Genomic DNA, 16,975 nt, shown 5'->3' on the forward strand with positions numbered 1-16,975 from the left:
GGGGCTGAAAGGTTTGGAGAATGAGACACTAGGCCCCAAAAATGGGTTGCTATGGCGCCCGCTGCCGTGGGAGGTGAGGATGGGCTGAGTGCTGTTGCTAAGCGACAGCTGGTCTGGCAAGAAGATTGGGGGTCTCCGGGGCCAGCTGCTGCGGTACAAGCGGGTGGTGGAGGAGGGGAGCGCGGGGAGGGGCGGTCCCCTGGGGACCTGCAGGCATGGCAGGGGAAATACAGATTGCGGTGGGAGGGGCGGAAGTGACGTCGCGCGGGGCGGGTCCGACCGCGCACAATGGGCCATGGAGTTCCCGTTCGATGTGGATGCGCTGCTCCCGGAGCGGATCACGGTGCTGGACCAGCACCTAAGGCCCCCGGCCCGCCGACCCGGAACCACAACGCCGGCCCGGTGACATCTCAAATCTTCCCTACGGCCCTTCTCTCCCGGTTCCACTTGGAACCTGGTCCAGGCACCACGCCCCCTTCTCGCGTTGCCTAGTGACCGCTCCTTTTGATGTCCTGGCTCGCCTTTTTGGTGACCTTTGACCCTAGACCTTGTGGGGTTGATCGGGGCTTGAATCTGCCACCTTTCACCGCTTGGCCAAATGCATGGTCGCAACCGAAGGATGTGGTTGACCTGCCCTTCCTGCTTCCCCACAGTAATTTTAATGGAGAAGGGAGTGTACCACCCTGAAAGGAGGTGTGGCAAAAGTTTGGGTTTCAGAGTAGGGTGGGAAATCGGATTGGAAGACTCCAAGATAGAGGGAGGGCGTGAAGTAGTGACCTGGGGTTATGGCCTAAGTTCCCAGGGAGTGATTGCCCAGGACCCTTTAACTCAGTGACTATCTGACTCTTCATCTCTCTTTCTGTAGTGTTGATCTGCAGCAACAAATTATGACCATTGTAGATGAGCTGGGCAAGGCCTCTGCTAAGGTACTGGGGAGTCTACATATGGTAAAGGGGAGGCCTCTGGGGACAGCTGGTAAGGGAGGCAGGGGTCCTTTGGAAGGGACTTGTGGAAAGTGTGTCTTAAAATTCCTGGCAGGCCCAGCATCTTCCTGCTCCCATAACCAGTGCATCCAGGATGCAGAGTAACCGCCACGTTATGTATATACTCAAAGATACTTCAGCTCGACCGTGAGTGTCAAGTGCTCTTCCGTCCTGTGCTTAGTTCCTTCCTCCCCCAGCCCCTTTCCCTGTTTTGATTCTACCTCTTCCAAACAGGTGCTCACTATAGCTTGTTATTTTCTTCATCCTACAGGGCTGGAAAAGGAGCCATTGTTGGCTTTCTTAAAGTTGGATATAAGAAACTCTTTGTACTGGTGAGTGTCACTGGAGACTGAAAATCTATATGCCTTGGCTCCTGAGAACAGAAGCGCTGGAGGTTGGAAGGTGGCAGTAATGTTTGAGTCCTAGAAGATCTTTTTAAGTTAAAAATTAGTATTGGCTGCTCTGGATCTTCATTGAGGTGCATGCTCTTTGTTGCAATGCAGGGGCTTCTCCTATCTGTGGGGCATGGGCTTTTCTTATAGCTCTAGAACAGAGTTGTGTTGCATGGGCTTAGTTGCCCTGCAGCATGTAGGATCCTAGTTCCCTGACTGGGAATGAAACCTGCGTCCCCTGCATTAGAAATCGGATTCTTAACCACTGGACTGCCAGAGAAGTCCCTAGAAAATCTTTGTTGTTCTTTTACCTCCAGGATGATCGTGAGGCTCACAATGAGGTAGAACCGCTTTGCATCTTGGACTTTTACATCCATGAGTCACTTCAACGCCACGGCCATGGACGAGAACTCTTCCAGCATATGTTGCAGGTATTGCTTATCTCTTTGCCAGCTCTTCCCAGAGGCCTTCAGTCCTCCCAGAGGCCCTGCCTCCCATCCTCCCACCCCCACCATGTTCCCATATCCTTCCCAGGATTCCTGTTGGCCTGCTTTCCCCACACCTCTTCCTACCCTCAGTCTCTTATTTCCTGCAGAAGGAGCGAGTTGAACCACACCAACTGGCCATTGACAGACCCTCCCAGAAGCTGCTGAAGTTCCTGAATAAACACTACAACCTGGAGACCACTGTCCCACAGGTTAGAAGTTTCAGAGAATAGATCCCCACTGAGCGTTCCCACTGAATTTACCTAGTCTTTGGGGGGCAAAGAAGAGGGACCTTCCAAGCAGTCCCTGCTCCCCATTGTATGCTGATGCTGCTGCTAAGTCACTTCAGTCGTGTCCAACTCTGTGCGACCCCACAGATGGCAGCTCACCAGGCTCCCCCGTCCTTGGGATTCTCCAGGCAAGAACACTGGAGTGGGTTGCCATTTCCTTCTCCAATGCATGAAAGTGAAAAGTGAAAATGAAGTCGCTCAGTCGTGCCCGACTCTTAGCGACCCCATGGACTGCAGCCTACTAGGCTTCTCTGTCCATGGGATTTTCCAGGCAAGAGTACTGGAGTGGGTTGCCATTGCCTTCTCCGCCCCATTGTATAGGACTTCTTTTATACAGCTAAGCTCAGAAGCGGGATCAGGGGATACCATCTCTCATCCTGGAGCTGTTTCATTATCATCTCATCTATTTTTGTTCTTCATCCTGGACTGTTGTGTACACCTAAAAGCATGTTTATACCCCAAACATAAGTCAGTTCATTTTCATCTCTTCGTTTTCACATAGGCCATTACTTAGTCAATCAAGATTTAATTTAGTAAGGGCTCAGAATAATATACATTCCCTGTCTCCAGAGAGATTTGGTTTATTTGGGGGGAAGGTGGTTTATAAGTAGATGCAATATAATGTTGTTAATACTGTCTGTCCATTCAGCATATATTTACTGAGCACCCAGCAATATTCTGGGCTTTAGGAATACTTCATTCAATAAAACAGAAAAAAGTCTCGGTTCTTACAGAGCTTATATTCTAGTTGGGGAGACATACGTAATAAACAAGTAGATACTCTTGTCGATAAGCACTCTAGGAAAACAAGAGCAAGTAAGAAGGTTTGGGAATGCCCTGGTGAGGATGGGAGTGTGTGGGATTGCAAGTTTAAATGGGATAAGCAGGAAAGGCCTCACTGAGAAAGTGTCACTTGAGCAGTAACTTAAAGAGGTGAGACTATGAGCCATTAATACCTGGAGGGGGCGCATCCCATGCAGAGGAAATGGTTAGTATGAAGGCCATGAGGTGGAGTGGGCCTATAAATTTGGCTGGTGTGGCTAGAGCAGTGTGAGTGAGTGGGGAGTGTTGTAGAAGAGATAAGAGCAGTAACAGGGAAGGAAGGTCACTTGGGGCCCTGTAGGTTATTGCAAAAACTTTGGCTTTTACTCTTAGTGAAAAAAGGAGAGCCATCATAGGGGTTTGAGCAGAGGGGGAATATGATAGGACTTACTTTAATATTCATTTGGCTGTGCCGGGTCTCCGTCAAGGCTGTGGGGTCTTTAGTTGTGGCATCTGGGGTCTTTTATTTGTGGCATGTGGGATCTAGCTCCCTACCAGGAATTGAACCCAGGCCCCCTGCACTGGGAATGTGGAATCTTAGTTACTGGACTCCAGGGAAGTCCCTAATGGGACGTACTTTAAACCAGAGCACTTTGCTTGTTAAGAATACGCAGTAGAGGAGTGAGAGTGCAAGCAGATTAAGAAGCAACAATCCTGATGATAAATGGTGGTGGCTCAGACCAAGATGGTGGCAGTGGAGGTGGGAAGGAGTGGTCAGATTTTAGGTATTCTGAAGTTAAAGAAAATAAGGTTTCTTGATTGATTGTGGAGAAAAAAGAGAGGGAGTTAAGGGTGATCCCAAAGTTGTTGGCCTGAGCACTTGGAAGGATGAAATTGTGTCAACTGAGATGGAAGGAAGAGCAGCTTTGGAGGGGGGAAATAGTAGGAGTCCACCTTGAATATGTTAACTGGAGATGTCTGTGGTGAGTTCAGGTTCAGTACACAGTTGGTTGCTCCCATAGTGTTAGGAGAAGAGGTTTTAGGTGTAGAGTTTTCAGCACCTGTAGGATACTTGAAAGCAGCGAGACAGGATGAGAATCACCATGGAGTGAGTTACCAATCCAAGGACTTGAGCCCTCAGGCACTCTTGGAAAGTCTGGGAGGAGAAGTAGCAGCAAATGTAGCCCAGAAGTGACTAGAGGAGTAGATGCAAAGTTAGAAGTGACTTGGAAGGCCAGTGAAGAAACTGTTTGCAGAAGGAAGGAATAGCCTACTGAGTGAGATGCTGCTGATCCATGAGGTAAGAAGAGGTCTGAGAAGTGACCATTGGATTTAGCTGCTTGAGGCCACTGGTGATCCTGACAGGCAGTTTCAGCTCAGTGGTGGGTGGAAGCCTGGATGAAGTGAGTTTAGGTCACAGCGGTCCTCAACCTTTTTGGCACCAGGGACTGGCTTTGTGGAAGATAATTTTTCCATGGACCCAGTGGAGGTGGGGGAAGGGGGGAGTGGTTTCGGGATTTTTCATACGCCTTACATTGATTATGCTGCCGCTGATCTCACAGGAGGCGGAGCTCTGGCAGTAATGGGAGCAATGAAGAGTAGTATAAACACAGATGAAGCTTCGGCTCGCCTGCTGCCACTCACCTGATATGTGGCTGGGTTCCTAGCAGGCCATGGACCTGCTGTGTGGCCCAGGGGCTGGGGACCCCTGGTTTAAGAGATTAAGAAGCTCAGTACTGGAGACAGCAAGAATAGGTAACTCTTAAATCCTGGTTTAAGGTCAACAAAGATAGAGCAAGAGCTCGAGAGGGCTGTGGATCAAAAGAGCTGATTCTTCTTAGCTGCATAAGAACAAACAGCATAAGAATGACTCAGAAAATTTGATGATGTCAGAGAAAGTGGGAAGAACTGAGAAAATCAAGAGAACTGCTGAGGCAGTGTTGCTGAGTGGGCTTGGGATTGGGTTGACAAGCGAGCCTTGGATAGGAGCACAGACAGTTAATCCATTGTAATGTGATTCATTCATGTGCTTACAGAGGAAGCATAAAGTGAGTGCTTACTTGGGTAAAGGAAGACTTGACTTAATCTTGAAAAGTGTTTGTCAGGGGGACAGAAGTGGACAGGCTAAAGTGCTTTTCATGCAGGAAGAAACATGAGCAAAGTCAGAGAGGTATTAATATACTTTTCAGGGCACTGCAAGCAGTTTCTTGTTTGGCTGGAGTGCTGAGCATATGCTTGTTGGAGGAGAATAATGTCATGGTAGACATCACAGCAGGGTCAAGGCAGGAGATAAACAGGGTCTGCTTAGAATGTGCAGGACATCATTTCTCCATTAAGAGGCAGCAGAGAGCAACAGAAGGAACATAGTATCAGTATCTGGCATCAAATGTATTACCCAAGTAACATGTAAGAGCAGGGCACTGTAGAGTGTATGCATGCTAAGTCGCTTCAGTCATGTCCGACTCTGTGTGACCCCATAGATGGCAGCCCACAGGATTCTCTAGGCAAGAATACTGGAGTGGGTTGCCATTTCTTTCTCCAATAGAGTGTATAGATATAGACAGATAGATAGATAGATAGTATCATAACAACTAATGTTTCATGAGCTCTGTGTGGTATCTACATTGCATTATCTCTGTTGATCCTTGTACATTTCTTTGAGGTAGTTCTTATTGACCCCATTTTGGGTTTATGTAGATTAGGGACTTGACCAAGTGTGCACAGCTAATGTTAGAGTTTGAATTTGAACCCATAGCCCACTCTGATGACTACACTGTATTCCTGACCAACATGCCTCAGCTAGAATCAGGAGTCTGGGGTTTGAGTCCCAGTTCTCCCCTGTGTAGCTACTTAGCTTTGTGCCAGCCATGCCTCCAAGCATGTATATTTCTAGTTTTCTTGGGTATATACCTAAGAGTATGTAAGAGTAGAATTCCTGGGTCATGTGGTTAATCCAGTGTTTAACTTTTTCAGGAACTGAGAAACTTTTTCCACAGTGAATGCAGCATTTTACATCCCCATCAGCAATGCATGGTAGCTCTAGTGCCTTTACATCCTCACCAAAATGTGTTATTTTTCGTTTTATAATAGCCATAATAATGGTTGTGAAGTTGTTTCTCTTTGTGGTTTTGATTTGCGTTTCCCTTTTGACTAATGATGTTGAGCATCTTTTCAAGTGCCTGCTGGCCATTTGCATGTCTTCACTGAGAAATGTTCAAGTCCTATGCCCCTTTTTAAATTGTGTTTGTTGCCTGTTTGTTCGTGGGTTGGAAGAGTTCCTTATGTTCTAGACACAACACCCTTATTAGATATATGATTTGCAAATATTTCCTCCTGTTTATGGGGTTTCATTTTCTTAATAGGAAATCAATGTCCCATTTAAGAAATACACCATTTATTTCTTAAACAATGTCCGAAGTAATCAAGATTTTCCTTCTAAGAGCATCATAGTGTTAGCTCTTACATTTAGGTCTTTGATCCATTTTTTTCTTCTTCTGTTTTCTTTTTCTTTCTTTGGCCACACACTTTTCTTTTCTTTGGCACACAGAACTTCCCTAACCAAGGATCGAACCCATGGCCCCTAAAGTGGAAGTGCAGTGTCTTAACCACTGGACCACCAGGGAACCCCCTTTAATCCATTTGTAGTTATTTTTTGATCCAAATTCAGTATCTTCCATGTAGATATTCAGTTGTCCAAACACCAGTTGTTGAAGAGGCTATACTTTCCCTTTTGAAAGGTCTTTCACTTTTATTGAAAATCAGTTGACTGTTTCTGGACTCTGTTCATTCCAAGGGTCTGTTTGTCTATCCTGTGTTTCTACCACTGTTTTGACTACCATAGCTTTGGAGTAAGCTTTGAACTTAGGAAGTGTGAATCCTCCCCAAAGTTATTATTCCTTTGTTAATCCTGAAGATTATTTTGGCTATTTGAGGTCCTCTGCAGTCCAGCTTTAGGGTCAGCTTATCAGGTCCTGAAATTCTGACTGAGTCTGTCAACAAGGACAGGAAGGCTGGCTTTTGTTCCTGCTGTGGTTTTTCTAGCTCAGGGTTCTATACCCAAGTATGTGCTGAGTAGCTGAATGGACAACTATTATTTCTCTCATTTCTTCTTACAGGTGAACAACTTTGTGATCTTCGAAGGCTTCTTTGCCCATCAGCATCGTAAGTTTTCTCACCTGTGTGTGTTGGTCAAGCAGTCGGGGTGAGGGGAAGGAAAGAGGTGAATTCTTGGTCCCCCCGGCCCCCTCACTGAGGGGCACCGCCGCTTCCTTCCTCACAGGGCCCCCTGCTACCTCCCTGAGGGCAACTCGACACTCTCGTGCTGCCGCGCTCGATCCTATGCCCGCTGGTAAAGCTGCACTGAATGGGTGGATCTGTAGTGCTGTGATGGCTAGTCACCCTGGAGGCCACCAGGAGCTCAGTGTGTGATCTGTGGGCAATTTGAGACAATTCTAAAGCAACCCAAGTCTCCAACAGACATTATCCATGGGAGCTCAGTGTATTTTATACCTGGCAAGACTTTTAATAAGCAAACTCACTGGGAGCCTGTTTGACCATAGGCATTGATGGAGCCTCTTGCTGCTGCAGGCCCATCAAAATAGGCCAGAGTCATATTCCTTCTTAAACCCCTTAGGCTCTGTCAGCCAGTGAGCGACAGGCAAGTGCAGTCTCCCCTTCCGCTTCCAGTCATAGAATAGTGACACGAATGGTCCACAGCTTAAATACTAGTTCTTGAAGATAACACTCAGAATTTGTAACACTTCCAACCAAACAGTGGAGAAACCTAGCCTAGGAGGTACTGAAGTGTTGCCAGGTTCCTCATTCCATCCTCATCCACACACATGCTGCCTGCCAGGCTGAGTCCTACCCTTTTTTCTTCCTTCTCAAGGCGGAGGGGTGTAGCCTTCTGCTGGCTGTGTGGTACACACCTGCACAGAAGGCCCCCCTTTCTGAAGGAGCTGCTCTGTGGCTAGTTCTCACCTCCTCTGTGGCCGGGAAACAGAGTAACCACCACCCAGACAACAGTGTTCCCAGTGACTAGCATCCACCAGTATCAGGCAGGGAGAGGCAGCTCGTATCTGTGACTGGCTTTGATTTCCAAGACCTCCCCTCCGTCCAGCTCCTACTGACCAAAGGCTGTGAGGAGAGAGCCAACAAGGACAGTGAAGACCAGGTCTACAGGGGAGTGGACCCTAAAGCTTAACTGGATCCACTGGGCAGTCTCCTTTGCCACACATGATGGAAAAAGAACCTCTTGAGAGGGAAAGGGAGGGGCAAGTAGAGAAGAGAGGAGGTGGGAGGCTGAGCTAGGACAGTCTGTTAGCCTCCCATTTACTTTCTCTGGTAGCTCCTTTCCAGATACCTGTGTTGTTTCCTCATCCTTTCCCCCCCCCCCCAATGAAATGTAAATTTCTTCCTATCTTTGCCCTGGAAGGAGAGGTTCTGCCCCACCCCAACTTCCCCTAACCTCTCCACAGCAATTCCTGATTAACCAAGGGCTTTGTCCATCTCATCTAGAGGGACCTGGGGTCCTCGTTGGCCCGGCTGGGACCATTGCTCTGCCCCCGAATCCCAGGGGGGCCTGACAGCACCCACTGACAGTAAGAGCTCGCCTCCCTTGGCCGTTCTTCTCCTGTACCTCCCAGGCCCCAGAGTCTCCCCTGGATCTTTCCCCCAACTCTGCATTCGGCCTACTCCTTCTGGCTCTCCTCAAAATGCTCCAGCCTTCCCCCCGAATTCCCTTCTGGTGTGATGGCACTGCCACAGAGCTGCTTCCGCGGCGGAGCTGACGTCTCCTTGCCCAGGAGGAACTGTGGTGTCAGGGACCAGAGGTTTGGGGTCGGGGCGGTAGTGGCCGGGAGGAGGGTGCACAGTGTGTCTCCCCATGCTCACCTCACCTGTGTCCTCTCCACTCCCAGCTCCAGCAAGGAAGCTGCCACCCAAGCGAGCAGAGGGAGACATAAAGCCATACTCCTCTAGTGACCGAGAATGTAAGACGGCGGGGCATCTGGGCCTGGGGGGCCTCAACCCAGGGGAGGGATTTGTTCTCTCTTAAGGCTCTGACTTCTCTTTTTCCTTCCCTGATCTTTGCTCTCATGACTCCCTTCCCTGTCCTTTTCCTCCTTTCTCTGTCTTGCTCTGTTTACTCCCTCCCCCCAGTTCTGAAGGTAGCTGTGGAGCCTCCGTGGCCCCTGAACAGGGCCCCTCGCCGTGCGACTCCTCCAGCCCACCCACCCCCTCGCTCCAGCAGCCTGGGAAACTCACCAGAACGGGGCCCCCTCCGCCCCTTTGTGCCAGAGCAGGAGCTGCTGCGTTCCCTGCGCCTCTGCCCCCCCCACCCCACCGCCCGCCTTCTGCTTGCTACTGACCCCGGGGGCAGCCCTGCCCAGCGGCGCCGCACCAGGTAACAGGAGCTGGAGAGTTAGGGAGCCTCAGGACTGTCAGACAGGGCAGTTAGAAATGGCAGAGGGCAGTGTAAATCAGACATGAAGCAATGGGACAGGAGGATTGGAGACTCCTAAGATGTTTTGAGAATATACTGGAAGATATGTGTGGAAATGGTCTGGAAATAAATTACAGTTAAGGAGCAGAATAGGACTTAGGGGGAGCCTAGGGATGCTAGTGCCTAGAGGAAGGTTACGAAGAACGCAGACCCGCTGGTGGGGGGGTTGGGAAATCGTGGTTTAACACTTGCTGGGAGGGGGCAGGGTCTCTGACACAGCCTGGGGAGCCACTGGCCCCGGCTCAGTGCCTTGTGTGGTGGGAGCCCACCCCGGCAGGCAGGGACTGGGCCTCTCCTTTATTTCTCTCCCCAGCTTTCTCTTCACCTCTGACTTCTCTTTCTGTTTTTCTCTCCCCTCCATTTTCCCTCTCCCCCTCTCCTGTCCATAACATCCTTCCCCAGTTCCCTTCCCCGTTCTGATGAGAGTCGATACTGACAGACTGCTAACCCCCTCCCCTCCCTGGGAGACCTGGCGAGGGTGGAGACCCTTCTCCCTGAGAACCCCAGACCCAATCTTCCATTGCATCCCCCAGCATCTAGGGGAACTTGACAAGAACCCGTAGGATTCCCTTTACCCCTTTCTTGGACAACTGGGTGGTCAGGGTCCCAGATGGCCTAACACTTCATAGCTTTTCTTACAACAGAAAGCAGCCCTTCTCTCCTAACTTGGGCTCTGAACACTCCCACAGACAGCCCGATTTGCTGCCAGGCCTCTTGGTTGCGCAGCTCATACTAATTATCCAGAGAAGCACACTCTTGCTTGCTGTCAGATTCTAGAACATCACGGAAGGTCCAAAGGCCTCCTCTGCCAGGGAAACCTTTCTAAGAGAGTCTTGTCCATGGAATAATTCCTGTAGTCCCTCTGCACTGTCTGCTGGTAGCTCTAATACTGCTTTGTGCTACCGGCTGCAGCTACCCTATCAGCCTGCTGACGCCAGCCACTGAACGTCTGCTTCGTAGCAGTCCGGTCAGGTAGGACAGGGACTTACCAGCTCCCCACGGGATCCACTCAACATTGCCAAACTCTTAATCTCCACGTGTTTCGTGTATGTGTTAATCTGTCAGGACCCCTGAGCTGATGTCTGCTGTGGGACTCTAGACTCACCACGCTTCTATAGACACTACCACCTCCGCAGGTCCAGGTCCTCTGAAGGAGTCTGTTTCTTGGCAGCAGATCCCAGCCAACACCCTAGGATCACTCTTAGCCAAGTTTCAGAAGCTAAGCCTGAGTCTCAAGGCTCTATTAGCTCCTGGAATACCCTCTCACATCCATCCCTCCCCGGTAGCTAGATATGCTGATAGATTCCTGTCTTGTGAGATTGTCTTGATGATGATGGGGGAACTCTTCCTCTGGCCTCCCTCTCTTCTTTCCTCCATAGCAAGAATCCTCCCCTGCTCCATACCCAGGCTATAGAAATCCTTCCCTCCCTACCCTCTGGATGTGTGCTAGTTCAGGTACCCCTAATGTGTTCCCCCAAATCCTTGGGAGCAGGATCTCCCTCTTTTCTGACTCACTCCTTTTTCTTCTCCCTCTCAGTGTTGTCTGAATAAAGCGTGAACTCTTTTGTGTTTTTTAAATGGACATTTTCAATGAAAAAAACAAACAAACAAACAAACCTTAAGGTCTCAGCCTCGTTTGTGCGTCACCCTGTATTTTCCTGGTCTCTCAGGACTTCTGGCCCTCTTCTTCACCTCTCAGATCTGCAGATCTTCCAGCAAGGAGGCTTAGAGCTCCGCTCGCAGGATCTGGTGTCTGCCTGTCCCCATCTTCACTGCTGGATTTTCTCCTGCAGATTCTGTCTCCTCCAGTGTAGTCACTGGATCCCTCCATATAGGCTTCTGTATCTATTCCTCCATTCTCTCCAGAAACCTCTAGTCTCTCTCTAGTAACTCCTACTGTTTACCCCAGGCCAGCCCTTGCTGAGATATTAAGATTTACTAACATCTCTAGGAGCCAATTAATTGCCTTCTGATAACAATCCCCTAATTGTTTCTTGGATTATTCTTCTCTAAACCCTTGGATCTCTTTCTCTAGGCAATCCTTTTCCTAAATTCAGCTTTGCCACTCCCTCTTCCCCTCTGGCTAAGGTATCCCATAATTAAGGTAACCGTGTTTTCCAACTCAAAACATCAGAGCACCTGGTTCAGCAAATTTTTTTTGCCTTTATGTGAATCCATTTTTTGGTTTTGGCTGCACTGTGTAGCTTGTGGGATCTTAATGTCCCAACCAGGAATGGAACCTGTTCCCCTCGCATGGGAAGCACAGGGTCCTAACCACTGGACCACCAGGGAATTCCCCTGAATCTTTTTATAACATGATTTCGATCACATTTAACCTTACGGTTAACACATTGCCTCAGCTAGAAATAATAAAGCAGCAAATCAGGATTGCTCCAGAAAACCTTGGGGTATACAATGCTCTCCCTTCCCTTCTCTGGGGCACAACTTGTATTAAACCCCATAGGAATAATAACTACCCCCTCTCTGTTCCTGTGCTGTTCTTTTATTCTTCTTCCCTGATTCCTCCATACCCACTCATCTTTCATCCTGTAGCCTCTTCCCCATCATTTCACATTTCTTCTACAGCGGGACTCCCCCAGGGCTGGTAGCCCAAAGCTGCAGCTATAGCCGCCATGGGCGGTTGAATTCCTCATGTCCCAGTACAGGTAAGTTACTCATCTCCTTACCCTCAAATCAAGTAGGCCATATTCACTACCTACTACAGCCTTCCCATATACATGCCTGGTATTTCCACAGGCAACCAAGAACCGAAGCAGGGGGAACAGGAAACAGAGAATAGGTGAGGTCTGAGCCCCTTCCTTGCCAGCCTCTCACCACCTCTGACCCCTCTTCTAACATCACTCTCAGCTACTTCCTCCTCCTAAATCTCTCTCTCTGAACTGGACACCAGCTCCTCCCACAGAGCCTTCCACCTAACATCCTACAAGCCTCTTTCCCCATAGGTTCAACTCTGGTGCTTCCCTTTGGCGCCACTCTGTGGGGTTTCAGGTTTGGACATAGCACCAATGGTTCCAGCCTCATACCCCATCATTTGTCCAGGAGCCTGACAGACCTTGAAGAAGCTGTGCTCTTAATCCTCACTTTAGTACCCGTGTAACCCACTCTCCATCTCCCTCCCCCCTACTAGGTGTGCCATTGAGGAGCAGGTCTTGTCCCAGCATGGGTCTGGGGAGGAACCTATGCACACAGTTCCTCCACAGGCCCAGGTTCCACCAGCCCAGGCTTGGACAATGGGTGGGGACATGTTCAACGCCAGGTTCATTCGAAACTTGCATGAACGTCGCAGCACCAGGCCTTGGTGACCGCAGCCCCCTCTCACACCTTCAAAGTCATTATTATTTCTATCTCACACAGGACCTAGTCAAAGCTTGCCCTCACCGTGGATGTATTCATTCATTCATTTATTCATTCTACAGGCTTTTTTTTAAATCAGTGCCAAGTCATTTGTATCTTATTTTTAACCAGAGCAATAAAGTATTTTTTACCACGAACGTTACTGAGAACTGCGGATGTCGTTATTTCAGTCCCACTCCTCACCCACCAGCGCCCACTTTTGTGCAAGCGTACAGGTGAGAGCCGCGCTCTAGGCCGCTAATTTACTGCGCAAGCGCCCTGAGGCTGCCTCCGATTCGGCGGGCGCAGGCGCACTTGCTGTAGACCTAGCGCCTCACTGCCTCCCTGGAACCCGCCGCAGTGCGCAAGCGCGCAACATCTCCGTTTCCCTCCCCTCAGCCCTCACCCCCCTCCTTTCCCCTTCAAGAAGCCGGCTCCGGGGCGCGCTCACCCCTGTGAGGAGGCCGGAGGCCGGACACAGGAGGCGCTCTCTCCATTCCCGGAAGATCATGTACCAGCCCAGCCGGGGGGCGGCCCGGCGCCTCGGCCCCTGCCTCCGCGCCTATCAGGCTCGTGTCCAGGTGAGAGCCGAGAGGAAGCGGGAGGGGAGAGGAGGGGGCGGGGAGAGACCCTCCTCAGCCGGCGCGTGGGGCGGAGCGCGCGTCCCGTTTCGCGCAGGCGTACTGACGTCCCACCACTGCTTCACCACCTGTGCGGAGCCGCGAGTGGAGGGGCGAGGGGCCTCAGGGACCGGAGGGCGGCGCTGCCAGCCCTGTCGCGCACGGGACGTCTGTCTCCCGGATCTTGGGGGGCAGGCGGGGTTGAGGCTGGCGCGGTGGGGCGCGTCCGCATTTCTCCCGCGTCTTCGCGGTTACCTGTGTCTGGAGGTGATTTGAAGGACAGAGGGCGGAGAGGTTCGCGGCGCCTCCAGGGAGCCGACCAGACGGACCTGCGGGCCGCGCTCTGCAGCCCACGCATCTTGCACCGGGATAGCGGTCCCGGCGGGAAGGCCGGCCCGAGTGGACCCGGTTCGGGCCCTTGTGCCCGGGCGGGCAAGATGGCCACGCCCCCGGCGGAGACGGCGCCTCCGGGACACCGTCGGGGACAGAGGTACCCGCGCGGCCTGCCCGCCTTCCCCGATAATAAGACCCCTCGGGGCCTCCTTGAAAACGAAGGAGCTCGATTCAGGCCTGACTTTGAGTGACCTCTGCCTCATCGCAGTTTCAACATCAGTAACCCAGGGGCATCATGAGGTCCATCCAGCCTTTAACAGTCTCCTGGGCTTTTTCGTGTCATTAGAGGAGCCCAGCTTACATTTATATACTACTTTACAGGTCGCAAAGTTTTATGAACATTTATTATCTCTTAAAGCCCTCATTGTGACTCAGTGTGGCTTCATCGTCCTTATTTATAGGACATTTATGGGAAACTCAGGCTGAGGGAATTAAGAGTGCCTAACGTGACATTATAGAATTGGAACTCCAAAGTCTCCTAGTTCCAGTTGTTCTTTTCTCTGCAACAGCCGCCTCACATACTCCTGGAGTTGTGTTAGAGGCCGCATCATTTCATCCACAATATAACCAGACCTGTTTGGTATTCATTCATTTGTTCATTCTTAAGTATGCACTCTTCTGATTCTTGCTGTAAGAGACAGACCTGCCCCCAAACAGGTTTGGAATCTTAAATCTAAACGTATTTGCTATTTTGGATAGGTATTTGTACTTAAGTCACAAAAAAGTATATCCTCCTGTTTTAAGCAGAGATGGAGATGAATTTTTTCTCTAGTAATTCGATCTTTCCTGTCAGAAGGAGCAGGTGGATTGGAAGCATGTTAATGGGCAGAGTTTGGATGGAGGAGCATTAGGCAGCTGGATTCTTACCTTTTTGCTCTTTTGTTCTTCCTCCTTAGGACCAGTCTTCTCCATGGGCTCTACCATTCCCACCCCTTTGGCCTCACTCCACAACCACTACTTCTCCATCTTTGCCTCTTTTCTGGTCTCCCCCACCCCCAAGCCCTCCCACCCGACTGCTTCCCCCAGCTCCCCCACTGCCTCTCCCTCAGGTCCAAGCCCTTACCTCACCATGGGTGGTTCTCCCCCCAGGAAAAGGGGAGGAGGGGCCAGGACCCGAGTTACATAGCGGCTGCCTGGATGGGCTCAGGAGCCTGTTTGAGGGGCCTCCCTGCCCCTGTCCTGGAGCTCTGATACCTTTCCAAGCCCCTGGAACCGCCCACCCTTCCCCTGCCACTCCATCAGGAGATCCGAGTATGGAGGAGCACCTGGCTGTCATGTATGAGAGACTGAGACAAGAGGTAAGTCCATTCAAAAGTGGCCTTTGTCCAAAATGGGGAGAGATATAGGTAATTCTTAAAAATAAGTTAGTCAGCTGGATTCTTTCTCGGAACCATGAGACAGGCATCGAAATATGTTCCCAACATTTCCCAAGGAAAAGATACTCCTCAGTTTGAATTAGGGATGAGATAACCTTTCATTCAAGAATAAGGAGACACTCAGTATAGAAAACTGAGGAGTAGGATCATCTTTTCTTTCCTCCTGGTCTCACGCCGCCTTCTTCCACCTAGCTTCCCAATCTCTTCCTTCACTCCCACGACTACACTCTCTACTCATCGGATGTGGAATTCATCAATGAGATCCTGAACATGCGTACCAAGTGAGAATCCACTGAACGGGTAGGGCCTTGGGCAGGAAAAGGACCCAGTGCTATTTCCACTTATTAGAGAAGGTCCTAAGTTGCTTCTCACCACCGTCCCCAATTCCTCTGTCAGAGAAGAGTTTGGTTTTCTGATTGTGCTGTCATGAGATTTCTTCCCCATCTCTTCCTCTCAGAGGCCGGACGTGGTACATTCTGTCACTGACTCTCTGCCGCTTCCTCGCCTGGAACTATTTTGCACAGCTTCGGCTGGAAATTCTGCAGCTGACACGCCACCCTGAGAATTGGACCCTGCAAGCCCGCTGGCGGCTTGTGGGACTGCCCATCCACCTGCTCTTTCTTCGTTTTTATAAGCGTGACAAGGAGGAGCTTTACCGGTAAGAGAAGTGAGAAAAGAAACACACTGCAACTTTCTAATCTCACCCTTTGGCGAGTCTGCAGGCTAGTCTCCTAGACAATCCTCCATTTACCCTGACTTGACTGTAGGCTCCTTGAAGGCAGGCTTTGTTTTAGTCTACTTTAATATAGCAAAAATAGGGACTTTGAGTATACAGGAAGCTTCTGAACTCAGTTTCTTCATGTACATTACCTGGCACATAGTAGGGACTCATATACTTAATGAACAGATGAAAATAACCTGTCTCGTAAGTTGTGCTTCACAGCCTTGGGTAAAGTACTTGGTAAATTTCCGGCACAGAGTAGAATCCCGAGAAATTCTTAGCCTAAGCCCACACCGGTAGTTCCTAAACTTTGCTGCACAGTGGATTCTTGGATTTTTTTATCCAAGAATCTTTTTTAAAATATTGGTGCCAGACATCCTGATTTAATTAGGCCCAGGGTAGAACTCAGGATTTTTAAAAGATCCTCAGGTAATCTAACACATAGCAAAGATTAAGAACTACTCGTTTAAACAAATGCTTGAATTAAAACTTTAGGACCAATAACCCTCTCTCTCAGTGAGCCTCTTTCTCCCTTCACCAGGACCTATGATGCCTATTCCACCTTCTACCTGAATTCCAACGGCCTCATTTGTCGCCATCGCCTAGACAAAGTGAGTGCTAGGGCTCTGGGGGGCGGGGGGTAGTGTGCGGGGTGACAGAGTAGAACATCACACCAGCTACATTAACCTTTCTCGCTTTAGCTGATGCCTTCACATTCACCCCCTGCACCTGTGAAGAAGCTGTTAGTGGGAGCCCTGGTGGCTCTGGGGCTGTCGGAACCAGAACCCAACTTACACCTGTGTTCCAAGGACTGATCAGGAACTGGGGCAAAGGCAGCACTGATGACTTTGCTACGCACAAAAAGAGGCGGTGGAGGCAGCTGAGAGCCTCAGGGCCAGTTACCTCCCCTCTTCGCTCTCCTCTACTTTGCGTCTCGTGCTTTGTAAAGCTGCTGTGTAATTTAACTTGTAAATAATAAAATCTACATGAATATATGAGATCCAATTTCCATGTCACTTTTTTCTGAATCTCAAAAGTTCCCCATGGAATTTACCTGGTGGTCCAGGGGTTAGGACTCCACACTTTTCACTGCGGAG

General features: G+C 49.9%; 3 protein-coding genes across 4 annotated transcripts in view; 2 read left to right on the forward strand and 1 right to left on the reverse strand.

Moving 5' to 3' along the window:
- PPP1R10 (protein phosphatase 1 regulatory subunit 10) overlaps positions 1–13,767 on the reverse strand; it is a 37,192-nt gene extending 23,425 nt beyond the window's left edge. The window contains exon 1 of the mRNA XM_052649296.1: positions 13,644–13,767. The gene's annotated coding sequence lies outside the window, so the exon portion shown is untranslated. The remainder of the gene's footprint in view (positions 1–13,643) is intronic.
- Positions 296–12,858, forward strand: ATAT1 (alpha tubulin acetyltransferase 1). 2 transcript variants are annotated; one of them, XM_052649298.1, is made up of 13 exons: positions 296–402; positions 866–926; positions 1,039–1,130; positions 1,255–1,315; positions 1,693–1,806; positions 1,971–2,072; positions 7,028–7,073; positions 7,192–7,260; positions 8,831–8,902; positions 9,072–9,315; positions 12,001–12,080; positions 12,172–12,214; positions 12,563–12,858. In XM_052649298.1, the coding sequence occupies exons 1-13, from the start codon at positions 296–298 to the stop codon at positions 12,735–12,737; spliced, it is 1,266 nt and encodes a 421-aa protein (XP_052505258.1). In that variant the 3' UTR covers positions 12,738–12,858. The 2 variants fall into 2 exon arrangements, with proteins under 2 accessions (XP_052505258.1, XP_052505259.1); XM_052649299.1 differs by lacking the exons at positions 12,001–12,080; positions 12,172–12,214; positions 12,563–12,858 and adding an exon at positions 9,817–10,991.
- C11H6orf136 (chromosome 11 C6orf136 homolog) lies at positions 13,136–16,871 on the forward strand. Its single transcript, XM_052649297.1, is given in 8 exon segments — positions 13,136–13,568; positions 13,571–13,679; positions 13,682–13,878; positions 14,678–15,079; positions 15,350–15,438; positions 15,615–15,815; positions 16,420–16,489; positions 16,580–16,871. Coding segments are annotated over 8 exon segments (1,473 nt in total). The 5' UTR covers positions 13,136–13,277; the 3' UTR covers positions 16,694–16,871.
- The last annotated feature ends 104 nt before the right edge of the window (positions 16,872–16,975 follow it).

Source organism: Budorcas taxicolor, chromosome 11 (assembly GCF_023091745.1).
Source record: "Budorcas taxicolor isolate Tak-1 chromosome 11, Takin1.1, whole genome shotgun sequence".
NCBI lineage: Eukaryota > Metazoa > Chordata > Mammalia > Artiodactyla > Bovidae > Budorcas > Budorcas taxicolor.

Coding starts and splice junctions, on each gene's coding strand:
- ATAT1 (XM_052649298.1), top strand. CDS start 296: ATGGAGTTCCCGTTCGATGTGGATGCGCTGCTCCCGGAGCGGATCACG. Junction 7,074..7,191: donor CTTCTTTGCCCATCAGCATC/GTAAGTTTTCTC, acceptor CCTTCCTCACAG/GGCCCCCTGCTACCTCCCTG. Junction 9,316..12,000: donor GCCCAGCGGCGCCGCACCAG/GTAACAGGAGCT, acceptor TTTCTTCTACAG/CGGGACTCCCCCAGGGCTGG.